The sequence below is a fragment of the Mesoplodon mirus genome (assembly GCF_964341445.2).
Source record: "Mesoplodon mirus genome assembly, chromosome: 3".
Classification (NCBI taxonomy): domain Eukaryota; kingdom Metazoa; phylum Chordata; class Mammalia; order Artiodactyla; family Ziphiidae; genus Mesoplodon; species Mesoplodon mirus.
Genome location: NC_138978.1, coordinates 141,566,838 through 141,582,580, shown reverse-complemented (window position 1 = coordinate 141,582,580; position 15,743 = coordinate 141,566,838). Strand labels below are relative to the sequence as shown.

Below are 15,743 nucleotides of genomic sequence, written 5' to 3'. Positions count from 1 at the left end.
TGCTCTCCCCGGCCTGTAACCTTCCTGTCCAAGCTGGGGTGCTTCTCTCAGAGGGCCACCTTCAGCCCGAGGCCTCCCGGGAGCACACCTCATCCCCATCTGCCTGCAGCCGGCCCCGCCCACCCTGAGGGCTGCGTGCCAGTGCCTCTGTGGCCACAAGTGCTCTGGGCTCCCGGTTTCCCGGGACTGGGCCATGAGGGCTTGTGTGGGGGAAGAGATAGTTTCTGGAAATGGGGGGGTGGGGGGTAACCATGTGAGCTCTGGATTCAGGAAGGGGTCCTCTGCCCCCGACCTTCTCTCTCCACCTACTTGACTCCCCAACCTGCATGACCATTCTCTGGGGACTTCAACTAGCGCCTGGGAACTATCAGGAACCTCCCCCACTTCTGTCAGCCAGCCTCAGGAAAGAGCGCCCTCAGGAGTCGCTACACCTCCCCAGGGCCTGAATAGAGGGACTTTGGGGATGTGAACTGAACGACCTTCTGGGGAGAGTCAGCGACCCTTTTACTCAACAGAGCAGGAAGCCAGTCAGCAGGCTATTTGAGTGGAAGGAAATGAAGTGATTTCCATGGCAGCAGAGTCCCCACCGCAGCAATCTTCCTCCCAGAGCTGCTGGCTGACCTTCTGGCCAGGATCCCTCCTACCTCAGCGTGGAAGGCCCGGCCTCGTGGAGAAGTATAGGTTCTGAGGAAAGACCTGGCACCTGGGTTCTGCTGCTACACTTGCCTTATCTCGTGGCCCTTGTGGCTCTAGCTTTCCCAGAAACCTCAAGGGCTTAAGTGCCTGTGCTTACTCAGAGGCTGCACGCCATTCCCCATTGCCAGCCTCAGGCCCTCCCCCTAGCTGCCTCCTCTAGAGACCCCCTCTCCTCAACACACACACACACACACACACACACACACACACACACACACACACACACTCACTCTCTCTCTCTCTCTCTCTCTCTCTCTCTCTCTGGGGATGTGCCTTCTCACAGAAGCTCAACCACAGAGATGCTTTAGGGACTGTGCCCAAACTCCTTCATCCCCAGCCTCTCAAGTTTTTGCTGTGATCCCTGGCACCCCCTGGAGCTGTTCCACCTTTGGAACCTTTCCCAGGTGGCAGGAGTGCCTAGCACAGGGCTAGTGACCTAAGTCTGAGCACTGGCGACCCTAGAAATGTGTTACACACAAACATTTTATTGAGCAGTAAGGGACCCCACTGGGGACAGAAAGGGCTGGCAGTAAAGGAGCATGTGAACCTCGGGGCAGGGTGCATGCTGCTTGACTCTCCATCCTGTTCTTGCTTCAGGGAGCAGGTCCACCATGCTCCAATCGCCGGTTTTTGGGTCTGGAGCAGCCCAGCTCTTCGTCCGAACTTTCTGAAGAGTGCTTTCGTTTGGGCGCACGTCTGGGGACTGGCTTCACTGCTTCCACCTTTGCTGGTGGGGCCAAAGGAACATCCCCGTAGGCCCGGTAGCCACCAACCAGGCAGTATGTCTCCCCATGCCAGCCCAACTGCGTTTCTCCACACCCTCGGTAGAGGACATGGTAATGCCCGGGTGTGGGAGGACAAACGGGAGCCACTGCTGCTGCAAAGAAAATCAGAACTGATCAGTCACTTGTGCTGTGCACAGTCTCCTGCCACAATTTCCCCCTCTCATGTCTCTCCCAGTTTCTGGCTGAAGACCTTTAATCTACTTGACATCCAAAACACAGCCTTGGCCCATCACCTCTATGAGTCCCTAGAGAAGGGACACTGGCTGCAAAAGCAATCCCTAGCGCCTACGGCTGCAGCAGATGAGGAAGTCTCTTCACCGTTTCCAGGGAAAACAGTAGAACCCGAAAGAAATTGCACTCATGATCCTCTCCATCTCTCCCTTCCACAACAGAGAAAACATTTCTTGCAGTCTGTCACTTCTGAGGCTTTAATGGAAATGTCTTTCAAGTTTTGGAAAGAAATAATCTAATACAAATTTGTTAAGAACCCCTCTCACCTTGGCAACCCCTCTTGGGCCCCAGTTATACCGCCTGTTTCAACCACACTGAACTCTAGCCCTCTGGTACTTTTATCTAGATTAGAACAAGGCTAAATACTGAGGCAGAGTGATCAGGAGACTCAGAACCGGGGTCTGGGTACCAAGTCTAGGCTCACATCAACGCAGCCTCCTGGGACACCATCTCCTCAGCCCTCCCGTCTCATTAGCACTTCATCACCCCCCCCTTCATTCTTCCGGTCTTCCCATCAATATGGCACCACCCTGTCCCCGAGTACTCAGCAACTCAGTATGGGATGTGTCTGAGAGGACCGATAGAGATGTCTGCATGACAGCACAGAGGTGCCTGGGTTTGAAGGTGTGCTTCTAATTGTGGCCCTGTTCCTCAAACTGCTCCATTTACCGTTTGCCAACAAAAATGCACTTGTCTTTTGCTAAGAGGCCATTCAGGAAAGGGTCTGAATGGAAGCATCCTGTAGCCCAAAGGGGAAGGCTACATTATAAAGCTTAGAACCGTCCTGCACACTTGTCCAGGGATGACCTTTCACTTGTCCTCAGCAGTGAGCCCTGTGGGTCCCTGAAGGTGTCCCAGGTCACTGGTATTACTTACATGTGGGAGTGTGCTCAGTTGTACATAGTTGGCAGGCCCCACAAAAACATGTGCCAGCCAGGTGAGGTGGATTGTATCCCATACCTCCTGTGGAGGTGGCCGGTCTGGGTGTACCTGCTGCACTGCCCAGCCAGGGAACAGAGCACAGGGTTGAGTATATATAGCCTATGAAGTCAGACATTGTCTCTGATAGTCAGAGAAACTTCCCTACCAGTCCTCCACCAGATACGAATCTGTTTGGTTGTCAGTTACCATGGAATCTGTTACCGTGGAATCTGTGAGAAGGCCTGTGAGGGCATCACTACCCAGTGAGGTCATATATGGAACCTGTGACTTGAGGGGCAGGCTTCAGGAGGAGGGGCAGTTTTTTGGAGGAGAACAGGGTAGAGGCAGAGGTACTCTGCCTGGCCCCTCACAGCTGGGCCTCCCCACCAATGCTGTAGTCTAGTAGACACCCCAGGTGGGGCGTGCTGGTGGTCTGGCACAGCCCCAGGGGCCACAGGAGGGCAAGAGAGACCCACATTCTGTGATTGGCTTGAGAGGCAAGATTAAGGTAAGAGACAGCTAGGTTGTATGGCACTTAGCCTAAGAGGCAGAGATTTGTGTGGACAGGGGAATCAGGGAAGGCTCCTTTGCAGTGGGCCTGAAGGACAAGTGAGATTTGGACCCATGGGGAAGAGAGGGAAGACATTCCAGTTTGGAAGAATAAAAGCAAAGACACACTCTTCTCGACCTTGTCCTGCCCCCAATATAAATTCATCGCACCCTGAAATTTTTACAACTGAGGACTTAAAGAAACCAAGAGGTTAAGGGGCCTTCGCAGTGGTACACAGGTAGTGGAGAGGTGTTCTGCTCAATGGTTAGGTTCATGTCGGGGCTCCGGGTTTACAGCTGATAGGAATATGAGGACAAGCTCCTGCCATTTCAAACATTTCCAAGTGATACTGAGAGAGATGTTAAAGGTGCAAAATGCGGGTGCTGAATGACCTCACAAAGTGGGAATGGTGGGCCCATTTGAACATGAAATTGAAAACAAATTCATGACAAAAGGACATAATACAAAATGACAACATAATCACTCCAGGCCCCTCTCCCCTAGAAGTAAAAGTCATTAGAATCCTCTGTCTCTCCACCATGAAAGGATGAGATAAAGACTCAGCAGCAGCCCCCGTGAGAAACATGGTCAACAGTGTGAAGAGGTGTTACTCAGACGATTTGGTCCGCCTCAGAGAAGGAAAGAGACAACTCTGCCCTTAGCCTGATCAGGCCCACAGGAAGCAAGCACATTTGGGGCAGCCTCTGATAGTGTGGCAATGAGAGAGAACCTTCTTTAGGAGGGGGACTCCCTGTTGCCCGACCCCCACCCTGAAAAAGCAAAGATGGGACATTCGTTTAATGGGGCTGTTGCAGAGGCGTTGTTCCCAGGAGGTAGAGACTGCTTCGACTACCATTTTAGAGGTTGGGCCACCGTGGTTGAGAAGCACAGCACCTTCTCTTCCTAAACTGCTTGAATCAGCGGGTACACGTTAGGACAGACGAAGTCAGGCCTCATTGGAGCGGACTGCCTTTGGGAGTGGTAGAATGTAAACTGTGAAAGGGAATGCTCTGGAGGAGGTTTGTCATGGCAGGTGGGCCAGCATGAGACCATTCAGATTCTCCACGGCTCCAGAGATTACTTGACTGGGAGCATCCCTGTGATGTGGCGGGGGGACTCCTACCTTAACAGGACCTGGCTGGGCATCTGGGGAAGGCGGAATAAACGGTTTATTAACTTACGAGAGCGAGAGACTCACAAAAGCACCGAGAAAGACTTGTACCTGGATTCTTGAGCCAACCCTAAGAAAACTTATCTAGATCTGGAGTAGGGCTCGGGAGGCTGCACTTTTAAGCTTCCTGGGCAGTCCCACCACAGTGGTCCATGGATAGAGTGACCAAATTATTGTGAGTTCTTGGTTGCTTTGGGGAGTCAAAGTGGGCAATATTAAAAACTGCAGCAGGCATACGTATAAACAGGGAATATTCAAGGCAAACAGAGGTGTATAGTTATTCTGTGCATGAATCAGGTTTGGGAAAAGCTAGCCTGGTGGTTAAAGAACACAACCCTTATGACAGACAGACCAGATTCTGTCCTACTTACTTGTGTGATTTTTGACCAAGTTCTTTTATCCTTCTGACTGTTTCTTCATATGGAAAAGAGCGATGGCTGTACATTTAGCACAATATTCTCTTTTGGCAAAAGTTGCTCTGGGTCCATTTGTGTTCTCCGCAACTGAATCCTTTCCAGTGTGCAAGCATTTTTAAGTTGTTTGGTGAAGTATTACATTGGACTTTCAACTGTTCATTACTTTGGGCAAAGCTTATGTAGTGCTGCAGAGACTAGAACCCATGCAGAGGTAGTGAGAGGATGTTATAAGCTTATTCTGCCGGTTGATACAAAAGTTTAACCTTTTCTCCTCTTCCTCCACCTGCCGCCAAGACATGAGAAAGAAGGCAGAGCCTGGAAATGCACACCAGGCAATACTTCTGTGTCAGTTTGCCTTTTATTCCTCTGCCAGTACTTCCCAGAGAGATTTCACCAAAAGTGCCTAAGCTTGCCATGGCCATTGTTGTGAAGGAAGTTTCTCTCTATTGCTAGTCACATCCCCTTTTCCTTCTCCTGGGGACTTAATGGATGTTTGGGGGCAGGAACTAAAATTTAAACTAAAAGGTAAAAAACAAAAAAACAAAAAACAAAACAAAAGAAAAAACAAGTGTTCTTTTTGTAACATCTTTATTGGAGTATAATGGCTTTACAATGGTGTGTTAGTTTCTGCTTTATACCAAAGTGAATCAGTTATACATAAGTTCCTATATCTTTCCCTCTTGCATCTCCCTCACTCCCACCCTCCCTATCCCACCCCTCTAGGTGGTCACAAAGCACCGAGCTGATCTCTCTGTGCTATGCGGCTGCTTCCCACTAGCTATCCATTTTACGTTTGGTAGTGTATATATGTCCATGCCACTCTCTCACTTTGTCATGGCTTACCCTTCGCCCTCCCCATATCCCCAAGTCCATTCTCTAGTAGGTCTGTGTCTTTATTCCTGTCTTACCCCTAGGTTCTTCATGACATTTTTTTTCTTAAATTCCATATATATATATGTGTTAGCATACGGTATTTGTCTTTGTCTTTCTGACTTCCTTCACTCTGTATGACAGACTCTAGGTCCATCCGCCTCATTACAAATAGCTCAATTTCGTTTCTTTTTATGGCTGAGTAATATTCCACTGAATATGTGTGTCACATCTTCTTTATCCATTCATCTGACGATGGACACTGAGGTTGTTTCCATCTCCTGGCTATTGTAAATAGAGCTGCAATGAACATTTTGGTACATGACTCCTTTTGAATTCTGGTTTTCTCAGGGTATAGGCCCAGTAGTGGGATTGCTGGGTCATATGGTAGTTCTATTTGTAGTTTTTTTAAGGAACCTCCATACTGCTCTCCCTAGTGGCTGTACCAATTTCCACTCCCACCAACAGTGTAGGAGCGTTCCGTTTTCTCCACATCCTCTCCAGCATTTATTGTTTGTAGATTTTTTGATGATGGCCATTCTGACCGGTGTGAGGTGATACCTCCTTGTAGTGTTGATTTGCATTTCTCTCATAATTCGTGATGTTGAGCATCTTTTCATGTGTTTGTTGGCCATCTTTGGAGAAATGTCTGTTTAGGTCTTCCGTCCATTGTTTCATTGGGTTGTTTTTTTTGATATTGATCTGCATGAGTTGCTTATATAGTTTACAAATTTATTTATGTTTATATTTTTTGGAGATGAATCCCTTGTCAGTTGCTTCGTTTGCAACTATTTTCTCCCATTCTGAGGGTTGTCAGAGTCCAGAGTCTTGAGTGTTCCCCCAGTATCCAACTTGGACAAGTGTACAAATAGTGGTGGTCTAAATGATGTAGAGAGATGAATAGTGGAAGTAAGTATTGAAGGTAAAATTAATCGTTCAGTAACATCACATAATTAATTTTAAGTGTCCATGTTATACTTGGGCAGAGTTGTTCAGTTGGCAATTAGTTAAGTTTGTAAGAGACTCAGGAGAGAGAGATGTAAGTTTTAGGTCAAGATCTGTGATATATATGGTGGCTGGAATCACAAGAGTAGATGAGACCATCTATCAAGGGCAGAAGAGAGCTTCTGAGAAATACACATCTCTTGGCAGAGGGCAGAGTGAGAGTGCCCAGTGAAAGAGATAAGGATGTCCAGAGGCAGGAGGAAGAAGTAGCAGGTTAAGATGCTACTGTTGTGAAGGTGAAAGATTTTTCTGAGATGCCAAGTTTGATCAACAAAATCAACTATTGCTGAAAGGTGACAGAATGACCAAACAATATTCACTCAGTTTAATCACAAACTAAATGTTGGTGAATGCAATTCCAGTGCAGATAAGTAAGAAGAAAAGAGCAAAATTGTGTGAGTCACGAGGTACATAAAGATAAGAAAATACAGACAATGAGAATAAATACAAGTTTTGATAAACTGCACTGTGAAATTAGGAAGAGAGAAAAGGTAACTAGAGAATTACTTGGCATCAAGCAAGAGTAATTTTTAATGGGAGGGAGGCAGCTTTTTAATGGGAGGGGGCCAAAATACAATCGCTAAAGAGGAAAACCTTAACAATACCAATGAGGTGGGAAAATGAATGGAAGATACTGAGGAAGTGAGACTAGGTATTTATACACTATGTCGAAAAGCTCTTCTTGGACGTAAAGAGAAGAAGGTAGTTTGGGGTGTTTTTGCTTTATAGTCTGTGTTTTCTCTGTGAAATAAAAGTTTGATGGGAGGTGATGTCACCTCGAGATAGCACTCATCAAATATCCTATGTGCTTATCTACATTTTTCATCCTCCTTTGTAGTTCAACTGTTTTCCTTTGATTCGTTGTGGCCAGTGGCAAAGAAGCAGAATCAAGTGTATCACTTCTGAGCTGAGGTCATTAGGAGCCAGTGTCCCTCTTGTCTGGTCCTCTGCTATTGTGACATGGGAGGTCAAATAGTCCAGATGAGGTGGCTGCAAGATGGAACAGGACCATGTGATCTGTAAGGGCTTTACTCAGTAGAGAAATAACGTACTCGTATTTTCCACTGAGATTCCTGTGTTCAATAGATCTGCCTGTGAGAGCTCAGAGAGCATAGCGAAGGCTGAAATGACAAAGAGGGAGAGATGTTGGTAACAGATGGAAGGCGCCTGGCAGATAATATATTAAATGGTAAACAAAGCTGCTGGAGTAAGAGAGAGAGTATATAAGAGATGAGAAGAAGGCCAACTGTATGTAGTATCTGACGCTAAGGAGTGAGGAGAGAAACAACTGAAAACTAAAAATAAAAAGAATGATCAGAAAGAAGCTAGGTGGTAGGCCAACAGAAATCATAAGATTGCTATAAAACATAAAGGAAGGTAGTTTTAAAAGAAGCACCATCTAATGGAGTCAGTTGTTTCCCAAAGGCAAAATGCTATGGGAACTGAAAATAAAGCATCTGATTGGATGGCTAAACTTTTATGAACAAAAGTGGAACCACTTCAGGAAAGTCATGGGAGAAGACGCTGTGTTACAGTGGGGAGAGTAATCAATATATTGTGAGGAAAGGTGCCTTCATTTGCAAGAAATGCCAATTAAGAAGTGAAGACAGCATTTAAAGGGAAGGGATAATGTAAGAAAATTAAAAAAAAAATTTAAGGAAACTTGAATAACTCGTAGACAAAGAGGGAGGTATTAGTGAAAGACTGAAAATCAGAGAAAGCTATCTTAAGTTGTTGTTATGGACTGAATTGTGTCCCCCGAAAAATTATATGTTGAAGCCCCTCCTAAGTTGACTGTAGAAGATAGGAGATAGGTCCTTTAGGGAGGTAACTGAAGTTAACTGAAGTCATAAGGGTGAGGTAATAATCTGACAGGGACTGATGGTGTCCTTATAAGAAGGGGAATAGATTCCAGAGATCTCTCTCCCTCTGCTCGTAGAGGAAAGGCCGTGTGAGGACACTGCAAGAAGACAGCCGTCAGCAAGCCAGGAAGATTGTTCTCACCAGAAACCAATTCTTATGGTATTCAGTACCTTAATCTTGGACTTCCACCCTCCAGAACTGTGAGAAAATAAATTTCTGCTGTGGAAGTCGTTCAGTCTATAGTATTTCACTATAACAGCCCAACCAGACTAATACAGACCTTTATGTACACTGCAATATACAGAAGCTAAACAGTGATTGTGAGCCTGAGATTACATCTTGAACAGAAGTGTAATGACCCTTGTGGTACTCACAACTTCACGAATTTTGTCAGAAAGATGTGAAAAAAAGTCAGTCAACCAACGGTTCTGATAGTGGATATTTTCTTTATGTGTTTGACATAAAGCAGTGTCTGACAGCCTCCCTGATACCCATCCGTATCGCAGTTTTGATTCTGTGGCTCCAGTTCCACATGGCACCAAGGTGCTGTGTACTGTCCATTCTTGGGTTTTTGGGTGCTGTACCTATTGCCAATAGGTGGGTCAAACCACTGGGGCTCTTCTGAAGTCCTCCCTAAATTTGGACCAGCTTCAGCTCCAAATCCGAGTTTTCAGAGAGCCCAGGGTGAGGCTCGCCTGCCACAGTAGACACGTTGGCTAACGGGTTGCACTGCAGCACCCACTCGGACAAGGGCACCATCACGATGCCACCGTTCTTCCTCTGCAGGGGCGGACCCGTGGACAGTCAGCTTGGCCCCCAGCACAGCCAGCTGCCTGTTCACTCTCTCGGCCCCTGTGAGGAAGGTGTTCAGCCCTGGCTTTGAGGTCAGAGTCATCTCCTCTCTGGGTTTGTGTGAATGGAGGAGCCGCAGCCCTGGTCTGGGTGGTGTGTTGGCCCTGGGTTTCCGGGTTTGGAGGAGTATCTTACCACCTAGACCCCCACCTAGGGCTGAAGAGTTCAGGGGCTGTGGACCGTGGGTTTTGGGGGCAGAAGATATTTAACCTGGCGTTTGAGGAAATGGAGGGAGAAGAGGCTCAGGTTCAAGGGCTCCTGGTTTGAATCTCTTGCTTTAGGTTTGAGGGCCAGGGCAGTCTCTCACCAGAAGCTGCAGGATATCATCAGGAACATTGCGAGTGTTCTTGCACATACCCCGGGCAGCTGAGTGGGAGAAGATGACAGGTGCCTGTGACACTTGGAGGGCTCGCCGTGCCGCAGCATCCGAGACATGGGCCAAGTCCACCATCATGCCCAGGCGGTTCATTTCTGCCACCACCTTCTGCAGGGACAGGATGGGGAGAGGGCATGAGGGCTGCATTTATCTTGTGTGTATTTATCTGTAGGGAACAGGCAGGGCTGTACATTCATGTGGGGCAGGGTATGGAAGCCGGGTCCTTACCTCGCCAAAGCTGGTGAGCCGACTGACATTGCTGTAGAAGGGGTGGATACCCTTTGCTGAGCTCTGTGCTCTGCAGGATGGCCAGGAGGCAGTCTGACTGGTGGCCATGACTTGGCTACAAGAGCGTAGAAAGAGGTTGTGTCGAACCGTCTACACCTGCAACTCCCTGATGCAAGAGGAGGGACCCAAACTGGGCTGTGCCTGGCAGTAGGAGGGCCCTTCTGGGGATTCAGTCTTGTTCTGCAAACCTCCATTCCCCTCCCAACCCCAGGTTCAGGGCTGGATCCCAGGGATAAACTTGCTTTGGGCCCCAGCGTGATCTTGGGCAGATCCCTGCCTCACTGGGCCCTTACCATCTGCACTGTGCTCACCAGGGCGTGTTGCAGGTGTGGGTGAGTGTCACGTAGCGCACACCCAGCGCATAGAAGGTACGCAAGATGGAGAGGCTCCTGTCCAGTGAGTGGCCGCCCTCCACACCAATGAGGCTAGCCAACTTCCGGGTATTGTTGAGAGCTGGGGGCAGGTAGGTCAGATGATCATTTTCAGAGGCAGGGGTAGCTAACTGAAGTCCCTAACACCTACCACGACCAGTCTCTTTACCATTTTGTTTTGTTTTTTTGGCCGTGCCACGCAGCATGAGGGCTCTTAGTTCCCCCACCGGGGATCCAACCCGAGGCCCCTGCAGTGGAAGCGTGGAGTCTTCACCTCTGGACTACCAGGGAAGTCCCCCGGCTACCTTTAACTGAGGTCACAAGCTCCAGCTCAGAATAGGAGGCACACATGGGGCAGATGAGGTGAACTTGCTCCAGGGTGAGGCGCACAGCATCGCGTTCGTGGGTCCGGCATGGGACGTAGGCTCACCAGAACTGAGGGAAGGCAAGGGCTTAGTTTGGGCTTTGGAGCTCCTTGGGCTTCTCATAGCCTCCTCAGCTGGCACAACACTCAGTGTGCCCAGAAGTCCCATGTAATGCGTTGCTTTTTCTGTGGTACTTGGATGCCCGTCAGGTTGGCTCACTGTGACCCCTGTTCCCCCAGCATCCATGGCATGGCACTTTCTAGGTCACTATGGTAACTTAGTTCCAATGTGACTAACCTGTGGTCTCTGAGGCCCCCAAACTGCCCCACATTCCCCAGCAGCCATGGTGGCACCTTGTGTGTCCCTGGGCACCCACGAGATCATTTTTCAGCCTGTCCACGCTGGTCTGGCCATGGCTGAAATTGCGCAGATTAACATCCTGTAGCCCGTGGTGGTAAAACAGCCTCAGGACCAGGGGCATGTCGTTGTGGCTGGAGGGAGGTCAAGGCAAATAGGTGGGCTCCTTAGGTCTTGGGATGAGGCAGGACACATTGCCTGGCCTGGGCCAGCCTGTGGGTCCCCCACCTCCCACTGTCACACAGACTATACTAGGAGCAGCTGAGGCCTGGGCTGAGGGGTTCCCACCAGGGAGGGGATGACAGAGAAGGGGAAGGGCATCCATAGATGATGGAGAGGACATCCAGGGGTGGTGGGAGGGAGCCTCCCCACTAGCTCTGCATGCTCCGGACCTCCTGCCCTGCCCGGGGCCAGGCTAGGCCCCCAGCGGCCCCCAGCAGCCGGCACACACTGCAGCCACCCGTCCACGAGCGGGAAGTCCCGCATCAGGGCCCGCGTGCGCTCCCGCGGACTTGGGGTTCTGGAGGTGCCCGGCGTGGTCTTCACGGGTAACCGGCCGCAGCAGCAGACCCAGCGGGAGCAGCAGACACAGCAGAGGCCGCTGGCTGAGTGCGCGGGGACCATCGAGGCGGGCAGAGGCGGGTCTGCGAGGGGCGGGCAGTGGGGTTCTGCCTGTCGACACAGGGCACCCAGCGTCGTGGCCTCGCGAGGGGGGCGGTTTGAGGGAGGGGATACAGAGTCACAGGACCCTCGCAGAGAGCCGCGATCCGGGAAGCCCAGCAGCCACAGGGCAGCAGTGCCCTCCCGCCCCCTGCTCACAGGCAGCTCCTGCGGGCTAAGCTGGCCTCTGCGGAGAGCCCACTCGCCTCCCATCGCGGGTTCCCTCCACCCCTGCCCCTCTTCCCACTCCCACTGCTCCGAGGGGGCGCCCTAGGTTGCTCTCCCCGGCCTGTAACCTTCCTGTCCAAGCTGGGGTGCTTCTCTCAGAGGGCCACCTTCAGCCCGAGGCCTCCCGGGAGCACACCTCATCCCCATCTGCCTGCAGCCGGCCCCGCCCACCCTGAGGGCTGCGTGCCAGTGCCTCTGTGGCCACAAGTGCTCTGGGCTCCCGGTTTCCCGGGACTGGGCCATGAGGGCTTGTGTGGGGGAAGAGATAGTTTCTGGAAATGGGGGGGTGGGGGGTAACCATGTGAGCTCTGGATTCAGGAAGGGGTCCTCTGCCCCCGACCTTCTCTCTCCACCTACTTGACTCCCCAACCTGCATGACCATTCTCTGGGGACTTCAACTAGCGCCTGGGAACTATCAGGAACCTCCCCCACTTCTGTCAGCCAGCCTCAGGAAAGAGCGCCCTCAGGAGTCGCTACACCTCCCCAGGGCCTGAATAGAGGGACTTTGGGGATGTGAACTGAACGACCTTCTGGGGAGAGTCAGCGACCCTTTTACTCAACAGAGCAGGAAGCCAGTCAGCAGGCTATTTGAGTGGAAGGAAATGAAGTGATTTCCATGGCAGCAGAGTCCCCACCGCAGCAATCTTCCTCCCAGAGCTGCTGGCTGACCTTCTGGCCAGGATCCCTCCTACCTCAGCGTGGAAGGCCCGGCCTCGTGGAGAAGTATAGGTTCTGAGGAAAGACCTGGCACCTGGGTTCTGCTGCTACACTTGCCTTATCTCGTGGCCCTTGTGGCTCTAGCTTTCCCAGAAACCTCAAGGGCTTAAGTGCCTGTGCTTACTCAGAGGCTGCACGCCATTCCCCATTGCCAGCCTCAGGCCCTCCCCCTAGCTGCCTCCTCTAGAGACCCCCTCTCCTCAACACACACACACACACACACACACACACACACACAACACTCTCTCTCTCTCTCTCTCTCTCTCTCTCTCTCTCTGGGGATGTGCCTTCTCACAGAAGCTCAACCACAGAGATGCTTTAGGGACTGTGCCCAAACTCCTTCATCCCCAGCCTCTCAAGTTTTTGCTGTGATCCCTGGCACCCCCTGGAGCTGTTCCACCTTTGGAACCTTTCCCAGGTGGCAGGAGTGCCTAGCACAGGGCTAGTGACCTAAGTCTGAGCACTGGCAACCCTAGAAATGTGTTACACACAAACATTTTATTGAGCAGTAAGGGACCCCACTGGGGACAGAAAGGGCTGGCAGTAAAGGAGCATGTGAACCTCGGGGCAGGGTGCATGCTGCTTGACTCTCCATCCTGTTCTTGCTTCAGGGAGCAGGTCCACCATGCTCCAATCGCCGGTTTTTGGGTCTGGAGCAGCCCAGCTCTTCGTCCGAACTTTCTGAAGAGTGCTTTCGTTTGGGCGCACGTCTGGGGACTGGCTTCACTGCTTCCACCTTTGCTGGTGGGGCCAAAGGAACATCCCCGTAGGCCCGGTAGCCACCAACCAGGCAGTATGTCTCCCCATGCCAGCCCAACTGCGTTTCTCCACACCCTCGGTAGAGGACATGGTAATGCCCGGGTGTGGGAGGACAAACGGGAGCCACTGCTGCTGCAAAGAAAATCAGAACTGATCAGTCACTTGTGCTGTGCACAGTCTCCTGCCACAATTTCCCCCTCTCATGTCTCTCCCAGTTTCTGGCTGAAGACCTTTAATCTACTTGACATCCAAAACACAGCCTTGGCCCATCACCTCTATGAGTCCCTAGAGAAGGGACACTGGCTGCAAAAGCAATCCCTAGCGCCTACGGCTGCAGCAGATGAGGAAGTCTCTTCACCGTTTCCAGGGAAAACAGTAGAACCCGAAAGAAATTGCACTCATGATCCTCTCCATCTCTCCCTTCCACAACAGAGAAAACATTTCTTGCAGTCTGTCACTTCTGAGGCTTTAATGGAAATGTCTTTCAAGTTTTGGAAAGAAATAATCTAATACAAATTTGTTAAGAACCCCTCTCACCTTGGCAACCCCTCTTGGGCCCCAGTTATACCGCCTGTTTCAACCACACTGAACTCTAGCCCTCTGGTACTTTTATCTAGATTAGAACAAGGCTAAATACTGAGGCAGAGTGATCAGGAGACTCAGAACCGGGGTCTGGGTACCAAGTCTAGGCTCACATCAACGCAGCCTCCTGGGACACCATCTCCTCAGCCCTCCCGTCTCATTAGCACTTCATCACCCCCCCCTTCATTCTTCCGGTCTTCCCATCAATATGGCACCACCCTGTCCCCGAGTACTCAGCAACTCAGTATGGGATGTGTCTGAGAGGACCGATAGAGATGTCTGCATGACAGCACAGAGGTGCCTGGGTTTGAAGGTGTGCTTCTAATTGTGGCCCTGTTCCTCAAACTGCTCCATTTACCGTTTGCCAACAAAAATGCACTTGTCTTTTGCTAAGAGGCCATTCAGGAAAGGGTCTGAATGGAAGCATCCTGTAGCCCAAAGGGGAAGGCTACATTATAAAGCTTAGAACCGTCCTGCACACTTGTCCAGGGATGACCTTTCACTTGTCCTCAGCAGTGAGCCCTGTGGGTCCCTGAAGGTGTCCCAGGTCACTGGTATTACTTACATGTGGGAGTGTGCTCAGTTGTACATAGTTGGCAGGCCCCACAAAAACATGTGCCAGCCAGGTGAGGTGGATTGTATCCCATACCTCCTGTGGAGGTGGCCGGTCTGGGTGTACCTGCTGCACTGCCCAGCCAGGGAACAGAGCACAGGGTTGAGTATATATAGCCTATGAAGTCAGACATTGTCTCTGATAGTCAGAGAAACTTCCCTACCAGTCCTCCACCAGATACGAATCTGTTTGGTTGTCAGTTACCATGGAATCTGTTACCGTGGAATCTGTGAGAAGGCCTGTGAGGGCATCACTACCCAGTGAGGTCATATATGGAACCTGTGACTTGAGGGGCAGGCTTCAGGAGGAGGGGCAGTTTTTTGGAGGAGAACAGGGTAGAGGCAGAGGTACTCTGCCTGGCCCCTCACAGCTGGGCCTCCCCACCAATGCTGTAGTCTAGTAGACACCCCAGGTGGGGCGTGCTGGTGGTCTGGCACAGCCCCAGGGGCCACAGGAGGGCAAGAGAGACCCACATTCTGTGATTGGCTTGAGAGGCAAGATTAAGGTAAGAGACAGCTAGGTTGTATGGCACTTAGCCTAAGAGGCAGAGATTTGTGTGGACAGGGGAATCAGGGAAGGCTCCTTTGCAGTGGGCCTGAAGGACAAGTGAGATTTGGACCCATGGGGAAGAGAGGGAAGACATTCCAGTTTGGAAGAATAAAAGCAAAGACACACTCTTCTCGACCTTGTCCTGCCCCCAATATAAATTCATCGCACCCTGAAATTTTTACAACTGAGGACTTAAAGAAACCAAGAGGTTAAGGGGCCTTCGCAGTGGTACACAGGTAGTGGAGAGGTGTTCTGCTCAATGGTTAGGTTCATGTCGGGGCTCCGGGTTTACAGCTGATAGGAATATGAGGACAAGCTCCTGCCATTTCAAACATTTCCAAGTGATACTGAGAGAGATGTTAAAGGTGCAAAATGCGGGTGCTGAATGACCTCACAAAGTGGGAATGGTGGGCCCATTTGAACATGAAATTGAAAACAAATTCATGACAAAAGGACATAATACAAAATGACAACATAATCACTCCAGGCCCCTCTCCCCTAGAAGTAAAAGTCATTAG

General features: G+C 50.6%; 1 protein-coding gene and 1 pseudogene across 2 annotated transcripts; both read right to left on the bottom strand.

Moving 5' to 3' along the window:
- Positions 1–1,289: 1,289 nt before the first annotated feature.
- Positions 1,290–11,990, bottom strand: LOC309799275 (dipeptidase 2-like; annotated as a pseudogene). Its single transcript has 9 exons — positions 11,866–11,990; positions 11,578–11,761; positions 11,082–11,251; positions 10,701–10,820; positions 10,336–10,477; positions 9,965–10,034; positions 9,668–9,844; positions 9,204–9,288; positions 1,290–1,573 (listed from the first exon to the last, which is right to left on the bottom strand). The product of its transcript is annotated as a dipeptidase 2-like (transcript).
- A 1,339-nt stretch (positions 11,991–13,329) lies between these two features.
- LOC309799274 (DPEP2 neighbor protein-like) lies at positions 13,330–15,498 on the bottom strand (the record flags this gene model as incomplete). The annotated part of the gene is made up of 2 exons (XM_082612235.1): positions 13,330–13,613; positions 15,444–15,498. 2 exons carry the CDS (start codon positions 15,496–15,498, stop codon positions 13,330–13,332), a joined length of 339 nt encoding a protein of 112 aa, XP_082468361.1.
- Positions 15,499–15,743: the final 245 nt, after the last annotated feature.